At 36.1% G+C, this 26,866-nt stretch overlaps 1 protein-coding gene across 1 annotated transcript in view; it reads right to left on the minus strand.

Annotated features, from left to right (window-relative positions):
- Positions 1-26,866, minus strand: part of csmd2 (CUB and Sushi multiple domains 2) — a 991,046-nt gene that overhangs the window by 196,957 nt on the left and 767,223 nt on the right. The window contains exons 26-27 of the mRNA XM_051919055.1: positions 8,571-8,773; positions 8,160-8,351 (exon numbers count right to left, since the gene is read on the minus strand). Coding sequence (XP_051775015.1) covers positions 8,160-8,351; positions 8,571-8,773 — 395 coding nt within the window. The remainder of the gene's footprint in view (positions 1-8,159; positions 8,352-8,570; positions 8,774-26,866) is intronic.

The following is a 26,866-nucleotide window of genomic DNA, read 5'->3' on the forward strand; positions in this document are numbered from 1 at the left end:
AAACCTCTAATCTTAGCTGTGTTTTCACTGCAGGTCAGCACAGAAGTAACTACAACTTGTATTGTGACATACACAGTACTTTAGATGAAGTAGCTCCTCTCAAAACAAAAGTAAACGGAGTAAAACAGAATTGGCCATGGTTAAGTAGTACCTTACACTCTCTTATACTAGAAAACCTAAAACTAGAATGGAAATGATCAACAACAAAATCACATGTTTACTAATTTCCATGAACCAAGTGTGCTCAGCAGTATATAAGAACTCTGCATAGAACACACTGAATGCCATTCCAGATTAATAGAGGAAAATAATAATCCACAAGTACAAAAAAAGGAAAAGGAACTAAACAAAAATTTTGTAGATTTTTTTAAACAATAAATGACAGTATATTGCGTAAAGCTATACATATTAATCAGTTACCTTCTTTCTAGAGCTAGCACAGAATTTGTATGGAAAAGACCTAGAGGGGGAGTTTGCCTAACAATGAAGTGACAACTTCAAAAATCAGGCAAAAATTTTATTATTATCCCATCTGGCTTGAGCAGAAAGAACTATAACAAGACATGACTAGTGCATCTCACAGGCCTGGCAAGGGACCGGTTTCAATGGTGTGAACTGTCCTGCACTGCTGTCGAATGATCGAGGGATGGTCGAAATTAACGAAAGTGCAAAGTACAAATAGAACTAGCACTATTGGATTATGACATGCCACACCCCAAGCATATTTATTTATTATATTGAAGATAGAGCTGGAATATATATTTAGTTTCATCTTAGAAATCCATAATATATATTATAGAACTAATTCCGACTATATTTTTGAAAAGCTCTCTTACAATATTTGCAAATTATATAATAAATATAATTTTCACACCTGTAGAGATCAGCATTCCATTAACACAGAAATTCCTAAGTCATTATTTATAAGATCTGATGTAGAAGCAAATGTTCTTGAAAAATAAAGTATGCTGGGATGTACTGTTTTCTTGATACAATGTAAGAGCAAGAGTTCAAATTGAATATGCCAGTGTTTACAGAAAAACTAATTTTTTTTTCTTATTTTTTATATTACCTTTTTTTACACTTAACCTTTCACTATTAGATTTATTTTTATGAGAATTTTCAATTTTGGTTTTGCTCTTATTACACTGTAAAAATTGTTCAATTTGTATCGTTATGATGTTCTATCATTGGATGTACAAAATGATACATTTGCAAAACATATAAAGATTTTAAGCTAAAGTGCAGCTTTTCACATGGCTGATCACAAAATTCTACAATGTAATGTAAAATAAAATAGCTATATTGTCAGGCAGCTCACTTTCAACTCATTAGTGTTCTGCAGAGTAGACGTATTAAAAAGAGACCAGGAGAATAAATAAATACAAGTCAAATTACAGGCTGAGTTTGTAACAATAAATTCAATTATATCTGATCACTAAATCAAAAACAAAACCCAAAATCATAGTCATAGTTCGAAACAAAATAGTCGTTTTACCAAGAAATTTAAAAAAAAAAATGCACTCACTACTATCATTGCCCTTATCCAAATCCGGGATGACCCAGAAATGTCTGAGGTTGACCTTTCATATCATTCATTAAAATACTAAATCCTTAGAAACATAGCCACATCCACACCAGAACATGGCCAAAACCAAAATGGCTTTGTAAATATTTTTAAATTACTTAAAAATAAAACCAAATCACAAAAATAACAATGTAAACAGATTAAAGAGATAAAAATTACAATATGAAGATCAATCTAATGACAGCACTAACTTGCTCCAACCTGTAGTTAGATATGCTGCCCCATTTTCTAAAATAATATACTGTACATATTATTTCATAAATGTCCCTATAAAATGTCTGGCCAGTCTGTTAAGTGCCCTGTTGATGTTTAAAATCTCTTCCTTTCTACATTAAAGAACTCATTAAGGATATATACTCAATAGCACATTGACCATAAAATGAAGGTTTTCTTACAGTTCAAAGAATCATTAGAACCTTGCAAGCATGTATGACCAAAACACTATAAGATTACATGATGCACTCAAGTATTTTATAATTCAAGCACATTATTTCAAAGAGCACATTGACTATTCTCTTAAAAATGACAGAAGTAAAACTTAAAGAAATGTAATCAGTTAAAAAGCCAGAATCTGTCCACTAATGGCAGAACATCCCATTAAAGGACTTTGATTAATACAATTCAGTCTCATTTAAATGGTACAGTTGTTAATTATTTTTATAGTGTAGAAGTAAAATTTATATTTTACATTGTACAGGCACAAATAGCTACATCAAAAAAGCAAACAGATAATTACTAATGACAGTAAATATTTTCAGCTTTCTAGTTTCCTGCTATCATGAAAACATCAGCAAAACATTAGCTTTGATAGCTGAGTTGTTATAAATGTAGCAGATGTACTAATATTTTGTGCTGTGAACATATTTAACCATTTATTCTTGGACCTGCTTCATTTAGGTTGGGGTCAAAAGGAGGCAGAGTCTGTATCTCCAGCAATTGGCTCAGCATTGCATCTAATCAATGACATGCTGCCAGTTTATTACATCCATCCATCCATCCATTATCCAACCCGCTATATCCTAACTACAGGGTCACGGGGGGCTTCTGTAGCCAATCCCAGCCAACCAGTTTATTACAAAGCATACAAATTTAAAGTTACTCATACTTTGGGAAGAAAACTGGAGTGTCTGGAAAAAAAATACACACAAACACATGGAGGACATATAAACAAATACAGAGCCAAAGAGTCAAGACTCCAGAACTGGGTGTTAGCAGTGCTAATTACTGCACCACTATGCCATCCACATTTAACTAATGGTAGGTAATTGTAATGCAAGTTAGCAATGTACAGTACATGTCTTTTTGACTAACCAGTTTCTTAGTAACAACTACTGACTTCCTCTTATTTAAAAATAAGAAAAAATCAGGATTCAGGAGTCTGCAACTAAGTCATAAAATACTGTAAGCAGACTCTCACCTATGCAGTAAACATAAAATGACACAAAAAACTGCTGATAACCTGAATGTAAAATAGCAATGCATCTGACCTATTGGGGAAAAATTAGCATAGTGATCATCCTGCTATTACCAAGGCACTGCTTTCTTTTTTATTATTGACAAGTAACATAAACCACCATCAACTAAGAAAATCTTTTTGGCAAACCAAAGAATAAGCTTCTATGTGGAACTAAGGAAGTGGTCTTCTTGATATGCAAAGTTTGCATCTACCTATCTATTAAGGTTGTCTCAATCGCAGTTGAATCACACTCTTGCAAAGTATAAAACAGACATTCAGAAATGTTGGTTACAAAGATTGATTGCTGTAATTTAACTTTACCTACCCTTTCTGAGCATACCTGTGGACCAATATTCAACAAAAAGGTGCTTTATAACTCAGTATAATCACTCACTCCCAGCCCCATCCCAGTTCTAGGGATGAGCATTAACTCATCCTGGGTCAGCACTCCCTCTAATTCCTAGGGTGTGGCCCACAACAAATTCTTAAGTGACACCTCTACCCCTAAGCATTGGAATGGAACAGAGTCCATAACAGAGCTGATCAGGATGCCACATTGACTCCAGCCTTGCTAATGGACAGTGAGGGGTGCAAGCAAAAGAGACTATACACAAAAGCAGCACATTCATTTCGTTGAAGAAAAATGATGTGATTACCAACTCTTAGTAAATGTATTTTTTTCAAACCAAGACAGGATCAACATGCCAAACTTCAGACTGCTGCTCCAGTGCACCCATCCACATCAAGGGTGCAGCAAAAACCAGAAAGAGAAAGCACCCAAACAAAGAAACACAGAAAGCAGTCATTATCGCTCCACGAGACTTAAAGATGAAAAGACAAAGCACTGCCTCCCTCATTTGATAAAGAAGAAAAGGACAGAATTTTAAGTATCATTGCTTATATTTTTGGTTCTAAAACCAATCTTGTTTGTAACCTAATCAGATTAAAACTACCAAACATATTAGCACACTGCATGTATTTCAGGATATCTGAATTACTGTAACTAAAAAAGTAATCAGTATTAAAGCTAAATTTTCAGCTTTTAGGCAGTGAGAAACAGAAAAATGCATTCATGTAATTTATTAATATACTTAAAACCAAACAAAGATTTAAAAGTCACACTTTCTGTAGTACTTGGGTATTGTATTGTGTTAGACATTATGGATGTAATGAGAAGTCAAGCAAAATGACACCTTTTATTGGCAAACTAAAAAGATTACAATATGCAAGCTCTCAAGGCAACTCAAACTCCTTCTTCAGGCAAGATGTAAGATGTCATGCCTGAAGAAGGGGCCTAAGTTGCCTCAAAAGCTTGCATATTATAATCTTTTTAGTTAGCCAATAAAAGGTGTCATTTTGCTTGACTTCTCATTACAAGTCACACATTCATAACTTACCCTTGGTCAATTCTTTACAAAAAAAACAGAAAGGAGAATTAATATGCTTAGGCCACTTTATAAGGGAAAGGAAGAAAGAAAACCACACTTAGATTTTTGTTTTGTCTGGTTTGTTGACTGTCCTGCATCTGTATATATAAATGCAAATATCCATTTTCTATTACCCTTTGTTAAGAATAAACTGTATTATTTTGTTTATTATAGCAAGACCATTTGGGTTTTTGAAAAATAGTCTTTCTCCAGGTAGAAATCACAAAAACAGAGAAAGTAAAGTTTTATTTTTATTTTTTTGTCAACTTATGAACTTTGTTTAAAATGAAAATCTGTATCTCTTCATAGTTTTGGCATCCCATCTTGGGTGTGACAGACATATCTCATACCTTTAATCACTGAATGCTTACAAGACCAAATTAACTAAATTTAAATACACTAATCACTCTGACACAGCTCGTGAGAGACATTTCTTGAAACATTGGCAACAATCCACTGGTATTCATTGTCTTCTTGGGAGCCTGAGAACAATTTTTACTAAGAAAGAAAAAAAACAAAAACTAATATTGATAGGTTGGCCTGTAGTAACAATTAATGGAATTGCAAATTGTTTTCTGTGACATTATAGAGACTCCATGGGCAAAATGTAGCATGAAACTGAAAGATATTTAAAGCAATATACTAACCACTGCCTAGCAAACATTGTACATTTGGCCTCATTTCATAACCTTAATCTTACTGTTTAAAGATGGTAAAATAATCATTCAAAAGAGAAATAAGAAGAAATGATTTAAAAGAAATATATCTATAAAATGGATTCATTCACATCATAACTAAGCTGTTTGTTTCTTTTGATGACAATGCTATTTTGATAAAGGATGCCTCATAGAGTCCATTACTTCTTCCTTTCTCTCCAGGCTGTTTAAAGCCTGCTTTTCTTTCCAGTTCTAAGCAACCTATTACATGTGTATGTGTGGTGATCAAATTCAGCTCTCTATGTGCTGGAAATTCCTTGATATTCTTACGTGATAGATAAGCTTATTGCCTGCCTTATGGATAACCAATGCATGAATAACAACAGAACTGCAATAAAACTGAACTGGTTCTAGGGGATCACCAAGAAATCCCATTAAGCTCCCTGCTTTGCCCTCAGATTCCACATAATATTTGTGTCCTGTTCTGTGACCAGCCTTAGGGTCTTGCTTGATAGAAGCTTTAGCTGCAAGTCTCACATCTCGACTGCAGTTCAAATTAAATTTGAAATTCTACATAACATTTTCAGTCTAACCTTACCTCTCTTTCCATTTCCTTTATTACTTTATAAATGGATTACTCTAATTCTCTTTTCAGTGGTATTTCTAAAAAATGCATTAGCAGAAATCATTGTGTATAGAAACATACAGTATCATGTGACTAAATGACTAAGTTAACTTCACAGGACCACTTTTTCCATTTCTTTAAATATTCGGAGCAATGACCAAACCACAAATGTATTTTTGCATTATAATAATCTTTCTTTGCTCAAATGCATAGAACAGCACAGCTTTAAACTTTGAATAAAGAAGAGTGACAGATGCAGAGCTATGCTACAGTGCCGACCGCATAGTACCCTTCCAGGGTATTGTGGGGTAAAACATGAAGTTTCAGCAGTTGTGTGCAGCATGTGCTGGAGTTGTGTGGTGTTTTGATAATGCTTGCATCAAACCTGAAAACAGCTAAGTTTACACAAGATGAGGAAACACAGATATATCTGTGTATAGTTTCCAGTACCTAAAAAAAAATAAATGAATTAGCTCTCACCAGCAGCACACACAAAGTCTATACCTTAGCTTGTGCGCTGAATCTGTATCTGTGAATCCATCAAAAAACATTATATAGCTATTCCTATTGTTAGGCTGTAAACATGCAGTATGAAGTGCCATAGCCAGTCCATTTGCTATGGAGATGAAAGAGGACTGCATTTATATTTATTAGAAATGTCTGTAATGCGTATAACATGTCTTTTTTATGAATGTGGATGGTGTTAACATAGACGAATTAACCCATAACCCATATATTTTCTTCACATTTAAGCAGTTGAATGTTAAATTGTAATACCTGTTTTTATTTTTTTCTTTGGGCTCAATTTTTACATTATTAGCAGCATTTCTGTTTTCAGCCATCTTACTGCATAAATCTGTTAAAACTTTCTCTTTTCTTTCTTTCATTTTTTTTAAACTTGCTTAATCCAATTCAGATTCTAAGGGTGCAAAGGCCTCTTCTCCCATTATCACATACAAGTCAATAATCAATCATGGACAGATCAATTACAGGACAGACATATTCCCATTCTTACACTGAACCAGTTTTGAGTGTAGACATAGGAGGACATATAAACTCTACTCAGCCACTGACCAAACCAGAAACTTGATCCAGTACAAAGAAAGTGTGACTTTGTAATTAAAAACTGCATGAAATAATTTGGTACATTCTATTTTTAGCACCAAATATCTGCTTAGCTCAGCTAATTATTGCCAGTACCTGCCAAATTGGTATACAGTCTTGGGGTGGTGATCGGTGGCCAGGAGTCCTTCAGGAACCATGTAGCTATGGTCTCTCAGTCTTTCAGATCCACTCTGTACAATATGCAGCACAACTCCCAGTCCAGGCGTTAGTCTTGTCACATCTCGACTACTACAACTTTCTGCCTGTAGGAGTACCAGCATGTGCCACTGTAGCTAATTCAAAATTCAGCCACATATCACTCCTCAGTTCTGGTCACTACACTGGCTTCCTGTAGTGGCATGTATTAAGTTAAAATACTTCAGAGTAGTCAATAGGTCAGCACCAACATTACATCTATACTGTATATTGCCACACATGTGTGTTTAGGAGACAACTAAAGGGTTTGAATACATGTGATTCCATGCCAGACCAGGGGGTGGCGAAGTGCACTAAGTTTCCCTCTCGATCTTTTGCAGACCATTCTTGGGAAATCCCGCCTGACTCTGGGGCAGCCAATGACGTCACTTCCGGTTCCGGTATTGATGACATCACTTCCTTCACTGGTCTTTAAAGCCGCCATCATGTCTCAAGAGAATCAGTTCTGTTTTGGACTCTGTTGTATGAGCATGTCTTGCTTATTTAATCAGTTTTGCAGCCGGGAACAATTATACGGGTGGCTGCCCCAAACCTTCTCAACGTTTCATGGTCGTTATTGTGACAATATATATGTATATATGAAGAGACTTCTGAGATCCTATGCACTTGTGTCTGCTGTTGAATGGCATCTGGCCCTGCCACAACTGCAGGGTATCAAATCTCAGTCCAGACTCAGCTCCTGACTAATCAAATGAGCTGCCCACCTGCATTGGAAATTATGAGTTCCTCAATGTGTTTAAGAAGCATATGAAAACTTTCATTTGGCAAATTTCTGTCTAGATTTTGTAACCTATGACTTATAGTTTGCTTATATTTTGTTCTGAGCTCTTCACTTGTGATGACCAATATTGTACCTTTGTCCTGTAACACTTGTTTCCCCAAACAGTTCCCCAGACTGATGTTTACTTGATTATGTTGACCTCTTTTATAAGATGCTTTGGATAAAAGTATCTGCTAAGCAAATAAACATAAATGTATTATTGCTGCTTTTGATTAGGTGACAAAAAAGTCAAAGGGACAGGTGTGTAGGATGTAGTCACTGAGAAACATTTTGCACCTAAGAAATAATTAAAAAAAAAATGATTACCTATACAATTTGGTGGGTCAGGTTGCCAAAAGAAGCGGTTGTCAATTTCCACACATGTGATCTTGGATGCTCCCTGTAACAGATACCCGGGGTCACAGTGGAATACGACATAGTCACCTGGCTCCCGGCTGTCCCCACTGCGTGTACCATTAATTGGTGTTCCGGGGTCATTGCAGGAGGTGGCTGTAGATACTGAAAAAAAAAAAAAGATTTTTTTTGCATTTTTTATTTAACTAGAACACGGTCGAAACTTGAGTCTAAAGGATAATTTCAATATTTGAACGATGGAGGACCAATTTAAATTAAGTGATATGAGCTCTACATAAAAAGTGTTTCAAAGATTATCTTCTTGATTTTACAGGACAAGAAACAGTCATTTCAATTATTTAAAGGATAAATGTTTTGTGTTACCTGAAAACTGCAGTGCAAAGCCTTGTTTGCTGGTGAAAAAGTCAGTATTGAACTGCAAGGTGACTGAGTTAAATGTGCTATGAATATCAGAAGGAAGTACTGAGCCACTCAAATCTCTCAGAAGAATTCCACTGTCCTGTGGACCATCCCATATCTTCAGAACATCATGGACCTCCTCCGTGTGAAACACTAGGAAGTGCAGCCTGTAGTGGTAAAGAGAAGAGCGAAAAATAATCTTAAAAACAAACTAACCACAAAATTGGTTTCATGATTTTAAAAACAGTACTTTTTGGTATGATTAAATAATGCTGAATTCTCGCCAACACGAATGGCATCCTGAGAGACCTATAGCAATGTTAAAAAGAGCAACTGCAAATTTATGTTATATTTGTTTTTTGTTTTTTATTGCAACATCAAATCTGCTTATATTATATACAGTACAAAAATGGTTTACTCCACTCATAAATTATTCTGGTAATGTTAGAGATCTATAAGATACTTTCCATTCTGAAACAAAATAAACAAAGCCTTCTGCTAGAACAGCTATGTGGCTTTTATTTAATCTTCTTGAAACCTTCAAAGGCTGGCGTGAATAAAGCCACCGTGAAGTGCTAATTAAATGCAAGTCCATTAAATAGATTAACTCTTTTTAAAAATAATTTTTTTATTTAAATTTTATAATTAGCAATCTTGAGTTTGTATAAAAATAAATTTTCAATTCTTACGATAGGTCATGCATTAATGACCTTAAGTCATCTGGAATGACAAGAGGAGCAATAAGTGAAAGTTTCAAGCAACTTTAAACAAGGGCAATTGAAAGTATTTTTTGATGCATTGCACAGCCTTGAGGGTGTTTCATTTGGTGCATCCAACAATCAATTTAATTAAGAATCCACAAGGGTGGAAAGGTAATTCTTACAAGTTTCAATCTGTTACTGTAAGAGCCAATTTCAGAAAGTTAAAGTTTTGAGTTAAACTCATATTAATGTTTGCTTAATTTGAATAGAATATAATTTCTTCCATAGTCATAGACAATGGTATAGTCTTTTCCCCCTATAAGTTAGTAAGAGATAGAACCTTCTTGCTATAACTGAGAAACAGTGTGATAATACGTTCAGTTTTGATTAGAACAGGTCCCAGCAAACAGGGACTTGAAAGGCCCATTTTCAAGTTAGAAATGGGATAAGCATACAGTTTTCTGACCGTTTTGAAATGGTTCAGAAATTATAAGTGATTAGTAACGATTTAAGATGTAACAAGATTAAGCTTAGAACTGAATTTTTCTTATTATAAATGTTTACTTTTTTTTTGCTATTTTAATTTTCTTTTTTGTGTGAACTGTTTTACTTTGAAACTTAACTAAACACTTAAAAAACAAAGATATTTTGTCTGTGGAATCATTTCTGCGCCTTTGTTGAATCCCATTTTTTGAGTTACAGCTGCTGAACTTTGGGAAAATGCAGCTACAGTTACTATATATGACTATATACCATACTGTTCTGTAATGTCATCAGCTTTGTAGAATATGTAGTAATGGTGATGATGATGCATGTCATTAATGGTGATATAAATATTCATTAACTGTTGGCCAAAAATTTTGCACCATTCTTTCAAAATAAAAATACCTAATTCATTATCTTGTGGTTAACTTCAAAATGCATAGTAACCATATTACTAGGACTGCATTTTTCGTTTAAGGAGCCCTGCAATAGACTTTTAGCTAACTAAATTACTTTATTACACTCCTAAAAGGACTACCTAAGAACAACATCAAACCGTTGAAGCTAGTTCAGAATGTAGCAGCAAGAATCTTAACCAGGAAAAGAAAATCAGAGCACATCTCATCTGTTTTAGCATCTGTTGCTGTGTCTTTTCTGGGTTCCCAAATCAAGTAGCTACTGAGCTGGTTAGGTAGAATCCAACATAAATCAAAATTGTAACAAAAGCAATTCTACATTCCAATAAAGTTTGTTTTAAAAAACGTTCAGTGAAAATTATAAAAAAAAAATCACAAAATTCAGAAATAAATGTATTACACATGCAGAATAAATGACAAAAAAAGGAAAAGCAGTTTCTTGTCTGTTTCGTTACAATCTTAGCATTCTCGTGTTAAATATTAATTATGTTCTATACTTAAACGTTGTGCTACTTTTCTATTACGAACTTATGTAGGCTTCACTTCAGGTCATTCAATATGTTCAGTACATTCAGTACAGTTTGAAACTGCTTAACCTCTATTACTTCCCAACTGCAAGGTAGACCACAGACTAAACTACATTCTCTCTAGTTAGAATGACAAGAAATAATCAGAATATTCCATTTACAAGTTAGCTTGCAGGGGTTATAATAGAACCTTCCATTGACTAGGCACTAATATATAGGCAAACATTTTAACATAACTAGAAAAATACATATATCAATTTAACATAACCTAACTGACTAACATATGGCTATTAAAGGATCATTACATTGGTTACATGTGTCCTTTAGGATCAATTTTAAAATGCTATTAATGCTATATAAAGCTCTGAAAATGCTTGCTCCTTCTTATATTAGGGAGTGGATGTCCCCGTATATTTCCAATAGTAACCTTAGCATCTTCTAATAGTGTTTTGCTTATCATTTCCAGAGGTAAGCATAAAATAAGTGGTGAGGTGGCCCTTTGGTGTTGGGCACCTAAAATCTGGAGCACTTTACCAATGGAGATAAGGCAGACTGATACTGTGGAACATTTTAAATAATCTTAAAAACCCTCTGTTTTAATTTTGCTTTTTTCATAGCTGCTTTTTAGCTCCTCTCATAATAAATTATATACAGCATGTACTGTAACCTCAGATATTTCTTGGATTTGCAATTATTTCTATTCTTTACTATTCTCTGCTTTCTTTTCTGGTTTTCTACTCTGGAATTTTGCACCACTGTCATCTGATCGAAGTACTTTAAAGCCGCCTGTAACGTTTGACGGAATCAGGATATTTCAACTGTTAGTAAGAGCCGTAGCATTGAATCTTCTAGGATGAAGCACCAAAATAATACATAACCCATTTATGTTGTATAGAAAGTTAATTGCAAGTTGGGCAGTGTTTGGGCCTTGGAAACAATGCTGATTTTTTCACTCCAGCATCTCACATCTCACAGGCTGGAGTTTTTCTGTTCTTTCTGGCAATCTGACATTAGCATCAGACATATTGTTGCAATTATCGGAGACTCAAAAAACAAATTTAGCAATTTAATTCACATTTAAGAATTGCACATTACCTGTTACTTATCTAGCTGTATTATATATGTGCATATTTATTTTTTCTTATTATTTATGTTATTTCATTTGTTAATTTATTCATATACTCATTTATTTCTAATTTTATTTTATTCTATTTAACTTCTGTTAATTTACATTTGCTTGTAAGTTTTTAGGATCTTGTGTTGACCTACTTGTTTAATAAATGTTGTTGCTGTTAATTCCAAAATTTTATAGAAGATGACCTAAATATCAAGATAATTAACACTGCATAATTAGTAAGAAGTACAGTATATACAGTATATTGCACTTAAATGTCTGTGCTTCATTTCTTATAGTATTTAACAGAATGTTTTCTAGTAAGTTTATAAGTTTTACCTTGGCTTGTAAGTTTTTAATATCTTGTAAAGAACATTGACTTACTTATGTTGTAAATGTTGTTGCTGTTTATTCCAAAAGTTGTATCAAGATAAATATCAAGATAATTAACACTGCATACTTAGTAAGAAATACAGTATATATAGTATATTGCACTGAAATGTATGTGCTTAGTTTCTTACAGTATTTAACAGAATGCTTTCTAGCAATCTCCAAGCATCAATTATGCAGATTATTTTAAGCGATAGGCCAAATGGCCTAAGAGAAACTTACCACAGGCATAACTATAAAAGCAAATAAATGCCAACTCTCCATAAAATAAGTTTAAGATTGACTGGTTAAGCTTGACAGGGCTAAGATAACAAGTAAAATGTAATGGGTAAAAGTGAAGGCAGTTCCCAAATTCAATAACAGAAACATTGTAACCCACAGCAAGATTACTTGATCGCTTTTATACAGCTTAGTCCACAGAACAATTCAATTTAGGTCACAGGAATACTTGATGCATAAGAGATACTGAAAATTTGAATGCAATGCTCATACAAGACTTGTAAATCAACCTGTTTTAAATATTTCTTTTATAGCACATTGTTAGGAAAAACTTTTTATGTGAGCTTGTGAGAGTCTTTGAGTGTGCTTTCCTGTCAAGCTAAGGCTTTCTTTACCATCTATTTTCCAGGACATTTACCATGGAGATCATGAAATCATCCATCCATACATCTATCTGTTTTCCTAACTCGCTTATCCAGAGAGCAGGGTTGAAAGGCAGCTGTACTCTACCCCAGCAATTATCTGACACAAATGACATTTAAACTTTTTAACTATAGTATTATTTGTAAGTTGCTATTTAATGATTAGAAGTTTGCCAAAGACTTTTCATCTTTCCAACTATTTTGGGACCTTTAGGTCTACAAAGACATAGGGTGTGTTTTGGATTATACTATTTATTTATATGTTGAGTGGTGTAAACTAATGTGTTTTTTTTTAACTATTATGCAAAATTATCCTGGTTTTATAAGCTAAATATCTCCCATATTAAATATTGTCTAGCTTAGAGAATCAAGCTGATCGTATATGGTGGGCTCCCTTAGGCTTAGGGTAATAAAGATTGTCCATCTAGGAAACATTAGAACGGTGATCTCAACTATTGCTTAAAAGAATTTTCTCTAACACACATTTGATTACAGAAAAAATAATGTATCAACACAGTCTGAACTGTCTAGGAGGACACAGATCTTGTTAGAATTAATGTCAGGTGTACACTCTTAAAAATAAAGTTGTCAAAATGGTTCTTGTGGACGATGCCATAAGAGAACCATGTTTGGTTCCTGAAAGAACCTTTATTTATTTGTTTATTTATTTAAATCTGTAGTAGTAGGGTGTTGTACCGTGTTAGCCATTATGGATGCAATAAGAAGTCAAGCAAAATGACACCTTGTATTGGCCAACTAAAAAGATTACAATATGCAAGCTTTTGAGGCTGCTTAGGCCCCTTCTTCATATTGTAATCTTTTTAGTTAGCCAATAAAATGTGTCATTTTGCTTGACTTCTCATTTTATCTAAATCCATAACAGACAACAAAATGAACAGATGATAACAAATATGTGAAATACCAAATGGTTACCAGTTTTAAAAGGACACTTACTATATAATAACATGGACTCAGTTAAGGTTTACCGCATCGGTTGGTGTCCTGCTAGGTAACTTACTATAAATCAATATTTCTTTTTTGCCTACATATTAGAAACCCCTTTAAGGCCCAAAGAACTAATTTAATATGCAAACAACCCTTCTCAGAATTAAACAGTTCTGTGTCAAGCAATGGCTATAAGAGGAAACACCCGCCCCAGTAAAATGCCATTAAGCAGTTTTTAATTTTAAGAGTGTGCCAGGCCACTGACAGAAACAACACATACCCTATGTAATTCAGCTCTTTTCTTAAGTTTATTTTCAAAATACCATCAAAGAAGTTTAAAATGAGATTAAAAAAGAAAGCTCATATGATTTGAACAAATCAATACAACTTAAAAGATGTTATAGTGTTGAGCAGTCAGATGGCATTACTCCAAGAACTGGGGTTCAGGGATCTAAATGTAAACATCTACACTTTGTTAATAGATGGCCTAATTCATACAGAAACTTCAAATTAGCTTTTACGTGAAATGCAATGCCAGAGATTAAAAGAACACAGAGTACACTATGAATAGGAAATCACAAACAAAACAGAAAAAGCATGGTCAACAGTATTGGCAACACATTCCAATAGCCAATAAACTTTCCTAAAGTGTTATCTGTTCCCTGTAAAAATTGACTCAGCTGATAAGTGTTCAGTTGTAAATTGATAGTTCTCACCCCTCTTCATTACTTTCAAATGTTTAAAGTTTTCAGGATTCTTGCCACACTATAAATTTGAATTTGCATTATGCCATCATTTTTATATTAGAAACATGTCAGAAAACAAAAAGTAATAGAATTTTGTAATGATATAGCGCTGCAGATCGTAAACAATATAAAAAGAAATATTTGAACAAATACCCTTGTGCAGCATGCTTGTACTAATACATATTTACAGTATATTGAATACTTTATTTAATGCTAGAGGGGTTTTGCTGGATTCAGATCTCTGGAGCTTGGTTTGAAAAGATGACAGTTTTATCATTAAACCAGAATACACTTCCAGCCTACTCAAGCACTATTTTTTTATTTTAGAGTAATGAACACCAACAAATGAAATATAAAGCTTAGGAATTACATGTATTGCTGTATCCCTTTATTTTACATCTGTCAAAAAGTTTCATTTGATATTTGTATGCCTGTCATATTTACTTGTTAACATACCTTGTTCACTACAAATACTTTAGTTTCCAATTGTTTAAGCAACTTAACATATAACAATAGAAGTGTTTTTTCAGCAATATATACAAAACTTGGTATGTGCATGAATGCATATTTATGTGTACTTAAATTTAATTATGGTGGTTCAGGTAAGGGGTGAATAAATTTGTTAAAATAAAATGTTATTCAACTGAACCCAGAAAGCTTGATTAATTTGTCAAGAACTAAGAATGAAAGCATTTTGAAACACTATGCAATCAAATGCCAGTTGAAAAATTCACAGTATTTTTAAAGCAGCACTGCTAACTAACTAGAAGACTCATGTGAATGATTTTGAATAACACAACTGGTATCGTTACTATTTTAATATCAGTCTATTTAGTATTTCAGTTTTAAACATTATTCTGTCTTTTTACCTTTATCGGGTGCTCCACCTTGAAATATGATATTTATTCAGGGACTCAAGAATATAAATGGAAAGAAAACATTTTACTCTCAACCCTGAGCAGATAATAGGGAAAAGTATTGTCACACACGTGCGAGTAGGAGGCAGCTAAAGGGCTCAAGTAATTAATAATAATAATAATAATAATTCATTACATTTATATAGCGCTTTTCTCAGTACTCAAAGCGCTATCCACACAGGGAGGAACCGGGAAGCGAACCCACAATCATCCACAGTCTCCTTACTGCAAGGCAGCAGCACTACCACTGCGCCACCTGTGAGGACAATAATTGTAATACCACATCAGACCAGAGGGCGGCGGGATGCACGGACTGTCTTTCTCAGTTCCTCAGAAATCCTGCCAAGTTCCTGCACCTTTGATGACATCACTGCTGATCCCGATGACGCTGCTTCCGGTTCCACCACATTAGATGACGGCATGTCCGTTTTTGGAGCATTGGATGATGTCACTTCCAGTTCAGGTGATATCACTTCCCGTTCCGGCCCCTATGACGACGTCACTTCAGATTCCAGCCCCCAGGATGATGTCACTTCCTATACGGACCTTTAAAGCCACCATCTTGCCTTTGTTTAATGAGTTCTGTTTTGGACTCAGTCTTGTGAACAACTCTCTTTGAGAATTCATCCTTTTTGCAGCCAGGACATGTTATACGGGTGGCAGGCCCAAATCTTTATTATGTTTGGTGTCTTATTGTGTCACAGTATATACTGTACATTTTTTAAAAATTATAAATAATACCAATTGCCAGTCTTCTTAAGCAAGATATGGACCTCATATTTATAGGAGAGAGCATTAGGACTGCTTTCCCCTCCCACCACCAAGTCCTCTAGTTTTCCAGTCCTATTTCTCTTTCTTCTTCAGTAATCGGGTCACCATTCCTTTCTGACAGGGAGCTGTTACCTGCTACCTTCAACTTCAAATCACAAATATGCCACTTCTCTTTTTAGGGTCACTTATAGAATAGACAGAGTATAACATATAAGATCAGATGTCACTCTCGAAACTCCTGAGTCTCTAAAGCACTCTACTTCATTGCAACTAGACTATTACAGTGCCTTCATTTGTAGGAGTGTCAGTATCTTTCTCAGTAGCATCAGGCAAAAAGCCCAAAACTACACCTTTATTCCTCACGTGTTTTAACCTCGCTTGTACAGCATTTCCAAACTGACCAATCACACCAAAGCCAAACTGACCAATCAGATTGTTTGTTAGGGGCAGGATACACACTAAGCTTAGAGTTTTATTACGCACTGAGCAACAACAAAATTGAAATTACCTGCCTAATATTGTTTAAATCCCTCTTGTGACGCCAAAACTGTTATGACCCATTGAGGCATGGACTCTGAAGGTGCTGTATGGTATATAGCACCAAAACATCAGCAGCAGATTATTTAAGTCCTATATGTTGCGAAGTGGGACCTCTGTAGATTGGACTTGTTTTCCAGCATATCCAACAGATGATCCATTGCATTGAGATCTGGGAAATGTGGAGGCCAAGTGATTACCTTGGCGGAGTGGTGGCTCTGAGGTTAGGGATCTGCACTGGCAATTGGAAGGTTGCCGGTTCGAATCCCATAAATGCCAAAAGGGACTCTTCTCTGTTGGGCCTTTAACCAAGGCCCTTAACCTGCAATTGCTGAGCGCTTTGAGTAGTGAGAAAAGCGCTGTATAAATGCAAAGAATTATTATTATTACCTTCAACTCTTTGTAATGTTCCTCAAACCATTCCTCAACAAGTTTTGCAGTTTTGTTGTGGTAGGGCATATTATCCTGCTGAAGGAGGCCACTGCCATCAGGGAATACTATTGCCATGAAGGGTTGTACACAGTGTGCAAAAATCTTTAGGTAGGTGTCACATGTCAAAGTAACATCCACATGAATGCCAGGAACCAAGGTTTCCCAGCAGAGCATTGCCCAGAGCATCACACTGCCTCTGCAGGCTTGTTTTCTTCCCATAGTGCATCTTGCTGCCATTTCCTCCCTAGGTAAATGACACAGCTACTGTATCTACATCATCTAAGATAAAACATGATTCATCAGACCAGGCCACCTTCTTCCCTTGCTCCATGATCCAGTTCTGATGTTCATGTACACTCACATGTAATCGCTTTCGGCAGTGGAAAGGGGTCAGCATGGGCACTCTAACTTGTCTGTGCCTGCACAACCCCATATACAGCAAAATGTTATGCACTGTGTGTTTTTATGACACCTTTCTCTCATGGCTAGCATTGAATTTTTCTGCAATTTGTGTTACAGTACCTCTTCTGTGGTATTAAACCAGATGGGCTAGCGTTTGCTCCCCACGTGGAACAATAAGCCTTGGGTGCCCATGACCCTATCAACCCTGTTGTCCTTCTTTGGATTATTTTTAAGTAGGTACTAACCACAGCATACCAGAAACACCCCACAAGACCTGTCATTTCGGAGATGCTGAGATTCAGTCTTACGCTTGCCGATTTTTCCCATTTCTAACACATTACCTTCAAGAAGTGATTGTTCATTTGTTGCTTAATATATCACTTCTCTTGACAGGTGCCATTGTAACGAATTTATCAATGTTATTCACTTCACTTGTTAGCGGTTTTAATGCTGCGGCTGATCGATATATAATAGTTAGTGTCTTCATTTGTATGAAAGCTAGTATGTTTCTAAGCAGCATCAAGCACATGACCCCAAACTAGTTTTCGGTGGGATGCAAATCCTTATGAATGGCATACCCATACACATGTACAATGTAGAATTAAATGACTAAATATGCAAGTTATTAGTGTTTTATCCTGAGTCTCATAACATTTAAAAGAGAATTATACTATTATAGTGTCATCATTGAATAATGTAGATGACACAGAACAGATCTACCAAGATGACTTACATAACAATCACTATCTTTATATATATATATATATATATATATATATATATATATATATATATATATATATATATATATATATATATATATAGAGAGAGAGAGAGAGAGAGAGAGAGAGAGAGAGAGAGAGAGAGAGAGAGAGAGAGGTTAGGAGCAGCACATTGCCGCACCCACCACATGACAAACCAAATGGTAGCCTAATAAAACACACAAATCACACACACACCCACAACTTCAAAGGAGCAGTTACATCTGCAGGCTTTTCAAAATAATAGTATTCTCATAAAATACACCACAGTTCGAAAAAAATGACATGGCGATGTCAGGAACATACAAACTTATTAGCCTATAAGTAGCAACATAGAGATGTGAGGTGCAGGTGCTAGTCACAATTCAAATTCTACTTTCTAAACAGTACAGTGCCCATTGTCCTTTTTTCTGCATATCACCACTTAACAGGTAATTTCTTCACAGGATGGAGGGACCCTAAAGATCTCCGTCATCTCTGGTGGCCTCTCACGTAATATAATGAGTAAAGTTTCCTGGTCTCTTGCAGCCTTAAGCACATTTATTTGTTCCCCTTGGATTGCTATGTAGCCCAGAACCGCTGAGAATACTTCTGTGAGGATTTTACCATATAATAAGATAATAAACCATGGGCTGTCACTGCCTGAGACATACTAATATTGGTCTTTAGACTTGGCCATTTACAGGAAATCCCATACCTCAGACCTAATACTTCTTACTCTTGTGGAGCTTTATCCTTCTTCTAACTGGAATCTAGTCTTCTATGTTCTGATCACTTAATGGCAAGTGTCACCTTTCTGTGTTAGGCCACATACATTACATTGATTGCAATCTGAATCAAAACATCTTCACTCAATCAGTTTAATAAATTAGGAGGAAATGATTAATGATTTGGTCATAGCCATTTGGCCCAATGTAAAATCCTTTCATTTAATTAGTTATGTATTAAAACCTACAATGTGAAAAACCTTAGGTACACTGCACAGAAAAAAGGCCAGTTTTCATTCTTAGTTAATGCCTAAAATGACACTCAGTTTTTGAATTACAAGAGAAGCTGGAATCTTTTTCGTTTTATCTTAAGCTGCATTATTCTGTGTATTAAAGCAATGGCAAAGGATAAAGGTTTAGAAGGTACTAGATTTATTGGGCTCAAGTAGATGAGTAAGACTTTGCTGAATGGAGGAAGTCATATTTCTAATAGTGCAGAGGCCATTTGGGAGGAAATATGCAGGAAGGAATGAGTTTAAAAATCAATAGAGCTTTAATAAGACACACTTAAAAGCCCTACAGTCACTGTAGCTTAATTTTTGCTGTAAATTATATTTATACCCTATCAAATAATGAAAAGAAAGCTTCTTGCTTGTAGGAGCATCTTTCCATAAGTCTCATCCCTTTCAAAATTATGACATAGTCATTAAGATCATTTTGGCTGCACTTAAAGTGCCTCAACATTATTACTTAATTTAAGGGAAGGGTTTAGGTAATTGTCCTGTGATGGACTGGTGTCCCTATGGATCTCACTTTCTATCAGTGCTCCTGGGCTCCCTGTGACCCTGAACTGGATAAACAGGTTAGAAAATGGATGAATAGATGTAAGGGTTTAAATAAGATCTGAGCACCCTGAGGTTTAGAGAAAGTATTAGAAGACTGAGAGCTTTGCGATCACTAAGTGATAATGACAATTTGGTGTTTAAGTCAGGGATTTACTCTTTATAATAAATAAACAAAATAGCTTTGGTGGTTCATCACATGTTGGAGTAAACATGGAATATAGGGTTGCACTTTGTCAAGCTGACTGATGCACTGTTTCCATTGTAAGTGTCATCAGGGATTGTCTGGTGTCCCGACCAGATCAAAAACTGATCCATTACCAGGAGGGGAGGCCAGAAAGATAAACACTGGAGGGCAGCATTCTTGTGTTGCTGCCGTTCTTTTCAACCCCCAGGCATATAGTCCCATACTATAGCCCTATTGTGTACTATGCTGACTACCAGAGAGAGATGCTGGGAAGATACATCCCTGTCTTCTAGAGATTTCCACCCGACCCAGAAGTACTTCCATCGGACAGTGGGCACACACCAGAGGTACTCCTGGGATCTGATTTAAAGGAAACTGCTCTGCCTTGCCTTGCCTCAGGGAGTGGGAGTCAAGAGGCAAAGGACAACACTTACAAGAGGAAGAGGAGCTGGGAGAAGAAGAGAGAAAAGGAAGGATTTACTGTCCATTTCTATTCTGCATTAATTGGAAGGTATTTGGAAGAATTAAATCCATTGTTTGAACCCGTGACTGTGTGTGTGTCTTTTGTGTCTGGCGTTTGGGGCTTCAAAGCACCCCTTGTCTTTCATACCATATATACAAAAATAGCCTTTCAATTGAAGAGATACTGTATGAGTTGAGCGTATTTATCAGTCAAGCCTAATAACATTTCTTCTGTCTTTTTCACTAATTAACTGTTCAAATGAATTAAAACTCCACATAAAAACATCTGCTTGCCCTTAAACAGATACCCTATTAGTGAATGGAAATTCTGCAAGGATCAACAAGATAATGTCAACTGGAACTTCTAGGAAACTAAATTTCATTTTTTTTAAAATTTTCTTAGAATTTAGATGCTAATTTTAGAATGAACCTATTCTTCAGTTTTCAGATACTTTATCCAGCAGTGAAATACTAAACAATTTATTGGTTCCAAGAAGAAGTGATTCTGGCAATGCTGTTTCCTTTCTTGTTCAAACTAATCCATTTCTACCCTGTTCACTACATTGCAGCATTACAGTCATAAACGATATGGGCTCTGAAGGCCTGTTTGCATTTAGCGTGTAAACATCGTGAGGTGGTCCTCGCTGCAGCATATGGAATGGTGCAGGCCTAAACGTGGCCAGGGTTAAACCTTTGACTCCACCTGTAATTCATAGATGTTACCAGTTTGAGCTCCACAGTAAATAGGAAAGGTGGGATCTGCATTCAAATGATGAAAATTGCAAGTTTTTGTAACATGGTTAACTCAACAGCCATCATTACTTGAGTCAGACAACCCTCTTACCCATAGTGTAACCAGACATATAACCCATTACAGTAGATGTAGCCTGACAATTGTCACTACCAGTGCACGTAGTGACTGCCAGTGCACGTAGTGACTACCAGTGCATTTAACTTGGCCCATTTTTAACTAAGCCACATTCTGCTAGCTGCAGCAAGGGGTAGTTGCACATCGCCTCTAGGGTGCAAGTGACATAAATGTGAAAAGTAGTCATGGTGTGTGGATCTTTGTGTTGGCGACCCTGTGTGGTCTTATATGTACCTGTACGCATATACTAGACAAGAAAACAGGCCAGTATTCAAGAAACAGTTGTGTAAAAGGATTTGTCAATACCTGCACCTATTAAATCCAACTTTAAAAGCACACAGAGCTAGGCTAACTAAATGTGCACAAATTCATGGTGAGAAACTGCCCAGACATAGCAAAGATAAACATTTGTGCATAATAAATACACTGCAAATAGCAAATGAAAAGACTACAGTGGTAAGATAGACACAGATATAGTGGTAAGATTGGTTGGCTGCAGAAATGGATAGTATGAAATTACATATTCAGCAAAATAAAAACAAAACACCAACCCAACAACAAAGCTCTGAATCAGAAAAGCATTAAGAATTTTTCTGTGTTATTCCATGAGTTGGTCGGCCATCTAGTGAAACACACTCGCAGAACATTCTATAGTATTAAATCTTTTCATTTTAACTGTATCTGCTATGATGCGTGAGTACCTGTCTTGCACCTGAGAGAAGATGCTAAGTCCAAAAGATTCCAGAAAACCAACTTTATTCCAATCAAAACAGGAACAGTCAAGGTATTTATTCAAATGGGAGCTACCACTTCAATACACACAGGCACAGCAAACAAGCAGCGACTGGGCCAGGTCAGTGGCCGGGTTAGAATGTTCCCTGCAACAACCATTGGGTGACAGACGTGTTATGTGAGGAAGTTAAGAACTTGTAGTTGCCACAGTGGTGCCGTGAACCTGCGGTTGCCTTGACGACAGACAAGCAATCCTTGACAAATGTGCCATCAACCGTATTTTGGTGGGCAGTCCACTTGGGGAAGGTCTCAAAGGGGCTCAAAAATCTCACATCTACATTTCAACTGCCTCATTTCTGACCAGGCACTGGCTATGGTGGTAAACTTTAATCCCTAAGAATATCAGTTCAATTTTCCCTTCTGCCTGTCTGTGGGACCATGTGCAAATTATTTAACCTGGCTGAGCTCCAACTGAAGAAATGCAACAAATTTACTATGCACAGTATTTCTCTTTCTCTCGCCCTACTTGTAACATGCTTTTGGGTTGTGTCCAGTGTAGAATGGCTCTAAAAAAATGTCAAAGTTGTTAGTTTGCTGCACTGTAACAATCCATGAATGGTGATAATCAAGGAAATGCAAGGCAATAAAAATTACTCAAATATGCCTAATTAAGAAAAATAGTCTAATAATTTTAATGACTTTTTCTAGAATATAGATATAGAAGAAACTAAATGTTCCCTGCAGACTTTATCATTAATTGTGCAGTAAGCGCTGTCAGACGTAATGGCCAGGTTATAAAGTCAGCCCAGCAAGACCTTGCAACATTATAAAAAGCCAGCATGACATAGAATAAATAGCTTTGTGAAGACTGAAATGTCTTATCATCTAAGTCAGCAACCTAAGTGAAATTAACCCTGAACTGCAAAGAGTGTTTTTTTAGAAACTCTCCATAAGAACTGTTTTGTTTTAGGAACAATAGAAAATGAACACCCTTGGCCTTGGCCTTGTTATGTACTAGGTCAGTGTTTCCCAACCTCAGTCCTGGTGGCACACTGTGGCTGCAGGTTTTTATTCCAACCAGATTCTGTTTTTAATTGGACTACTGGGCTAATTAAGTGATGTGCTATTACCCAAATTCCGTGTTTTGGGAACAATATAGAAATTAGAAAACTAAGTTTGGTAATATATATATTAAAATGTACCAAGCAACATTTTCACCTTGATTTTCATTCTGCTTTTCTAGGTGTCCTAATTGTTTAATTAATCCATTATTTACAAATTAGTGGATCTGATGCTAAAGTAGTTGCAGCCTTTGATTATTCAGTGTTGTGTGCCTGCGTGTCTGCTCTGCTCATTTTTAATTGTCATTAATAAGATACAACGAAGGGGAAACACTGCACAGAGAAAGGGCGAAATATAATGAAATCAACAAAAGAGAGTTAAGCATTTAATCTATAGCAAAAGCAGAAATATTTCTAAATGTCTTATAAATGTAAAAATAATGCTGCTGTGCTTTTCTGAATGTAGAAGATAAATAATACCAGCTAATTAAATGAGCTCAGTGTTATCAGGTGTTGTCACTGATTAGGAATCTGATTGGAACAAACATAGTACTGATATATCAAACACACTGTAAAACCAAATATACGCCGTCATCTTCAAAATTCTAGTTGACAGGCCATACTAAATTGGTCCAGTGTTAAGTGTGTGTGTGTTTGCTGTTGGCTTAGATCACGGGTGTCAAACTCCAGGGGCCTCATGTATAACGGCGTGCGTAGAACTCACACTATAACATGGCGTAAGCACAAAAGCGGAATTGTGCGTACGCACAGAAAAATCCAGATGCAGGAATCTGTGCGCACGCAAAATTTCACGTTCTTCCACTACATAAATCCCGATCAGTGTGAAAAGTAACGCACGTGCACGCGCCTTCTGTCCCGCCCCAACTCCTCCCAGAATTACGCCTCTTTGAATATGCAAATCAATATAAATAGCCTTCTGTGAAAAGACAATGGGAAAAGCACAGGGGAAAATATAAGAATTTCAGCGAATACCAAGTGGAGGCAAAGGAAAAACGTACTATTTGTTGGTTTAAACAGTGGTATAATCAACAAAAGGAAGTTGATCGAGTGACAGAGTGTCGGAGAAACTCGAAAGATCCAAGTTCACAAAGTCGCACAGTGCCCGAAATAAAAAAGAAATCACATATCAAAGTCGCCGTGAAAAGGCGAGTCGTAGCCCACCGTCTGAGTGTCATATGAAAGCTTATTAGGACACAGACAAAAAAATAGGCACACAGTGGGAAAAAAGCACGAAATGTCAACTTTAATCTCGAAATTTCCACTTTAATCACGTAGTTCATTTTGCCATTAAAGTAGAACATCATAAACTTCATCTTAAAATCGTTTATTTTACTAGTTTCTCAAGTAGCACGTTAAATGCTTTGTTCTGTGTTTGATCTTCTATGTGCTCTATGTGTGTGAATCACTACGTGCTTCCGTTCTTTCTCTTTCTCCGACAGGACACAGAATTCATTACTTTCGTGATATTACAGCTCTCTGAATAATTAAAATACTGAGATGTATACGTGATATCATTTTCATGATGATAGGAATGAAAGCATGTTATTAAACATGGGAACACGGTGGCGCAGTGATTGTTCATATCTCACGCAAGAGTCTTGCTGCGCCATATGCGACCTTCGATTAAATAATTTATTACAGAAGTACTGTCTCTTTCAAACGTACTAACCTCCAATTCCTGTCCTAACTTTTCTTTCTCCAAATGCCCAATCGCCACACAATCAGCTCTGTAATAGACGTTAAGCCATCTGTAAGCTTAGAACGCCGATTCTTCAAAACTTTTAAGGAACATTGAAATATCTTCGTAGTACATGTTTAATTATTCTATCCGTCTATCATTCCAGTGTCGCGTCAGCGCAAGAATACAACGCAATGCAGGAACAATCCCTGAACTAGCTAGCACTGCGGCACCGTGTCCTCACATGTTTAATTATTAACAATACAGATTATTTAAATGAAGTTAAAGTTTTAGCTGTATAATATAATCAACATATTTTGCTGCATTTCATCTTAAAAATGATATCATCATATGTAAATACACGCTTCATAAAGTGGCGCAGGTTGTGCAATATTATAACTGTAGTGCAAGTTTACAGTGAGGTAATTGTACTTATAAGTACAAACAGTTCTACAAGGAGCAATTGATGGACTGATTGAGTGTGTTTATAGTTCTTGGGATGAAACTTTTTCTAAACCGCGAAGTCCATACAGGGAAGTCTCTGAAGCGTTTTGCTGTGGCTCAGGCAGCGTCTGCTTCATGCTGTATACCGATAATTCTCTTTCCAATCAGCTGCTGCTGTGAGTCCCCACTAAGATACAGTGATATAAATACTCCGAGTGGTGCAGTGAGAGTAATATGGAAAAAGATGATCTGCTGTGGCAACACCTAACGGGAGAAGCTGAAAGAAGAAGATGCAGTGAGAGTTACAACGCTAAAGCAGTTATGGTATTTGGAATACTATGGCTATTCCATGGACCATTATATTGCCGCAGGTTAATTACAATCAGATGCATTACACTAATAAACAATATGCAGTTAGTTTCAGTGTATTTATAAAGCCGCGTCAGGAATGTGGATCTAAGAAAGAAAGGGTGATCACACAGGAACAGTAGCACTGCTTTGACGCTGGGTGCCGCCAGTCTGCAAAACCGAGCGGAGAAATTGCGTATGCCAAGGTATGAGTTACCGTGGAAAAGTGCGTGGCTTTACGCCAAGTTTAGGTTTTATACATAGCGATTTGAGCGTGGAAAGGTTCGTACGCAACATTTCTGTGCGTACGCACCGTTTATACATGAGGCCCCTGGCCTGGAGGGCCGCAGTGGCTGCAGGTTTTCATTCTAACCCTTTTCCTAATCAGCGACCAGTTTTCACTGCTAATTCACTTTTTTCCCCTTTATTTTAACAGCCATGTTAGAAGGATTCACTCCTCTGAATTGATTCGTTTCCTCATTAAATGACAGCCAAACAGAAATGAGATGTGAAATGAGCCAACAGATGACCAGCTTAAACTGGGGCTTCAAACTCCTACCAGTTTCTTAATGAGAAGCCAATTCTTGCGTTAATTAAACCCGTTATTTAATTCCACCGCTTGTTGCTGCTCTCATTCTGCAACAGCAGACATTTCCAAAACTGTTGATTTTTTATAAGAACATCGTCAAAGTGTTTTGGTGAGTTGAGAGATCAATCTTACGGAGACCATCACCTTTTCAGATATTGTGTGATGTGGCGGCTTGTTTTGTGTCTCATTATTGTTTGGCTGCTAATTAAGGAAAAAGAAACAACTAAAGGGCCAGAGTCAAGTTAATTAAAAGAAGTAATTAGCAGCAAAAATTGGTTACTAATTAAGAATATGGTTAGAATGAAAACCTGCAGCCACTGTGGCCCTCCAGGACTGGAGTTTGACACCCCTGGTTTAGATTCAGATCACCACAACACTCTGATGGAATTCATTTGAGAAAATACAAAGATGTTGCAGATGAATATATGCTCCATTTGTATTGTATTTATGTTGATATATGTCTCTATTCAGGGTTTGTATTTTTCTCTTTTAGCTTTAAATCCTAACACTAGCAAAATATACTTTATTGTTTAACGAT

This window comes from Erpetoichthys calabaricus, chromosome 14, assembly GCF_900747795.2.
Source record: "Erpetoichthys calabaricus chromosome 14, fErpCal1.3, whole genome shotgun sequence".
Classification (NCBI taxonomy): domain Eukaryota; kingdom Metazoa; phylum Chordata; class Cladistia; order Polypteriformes; family Polypteridae; genus Erpetoichthys; species Erpetoichthys calabaricus.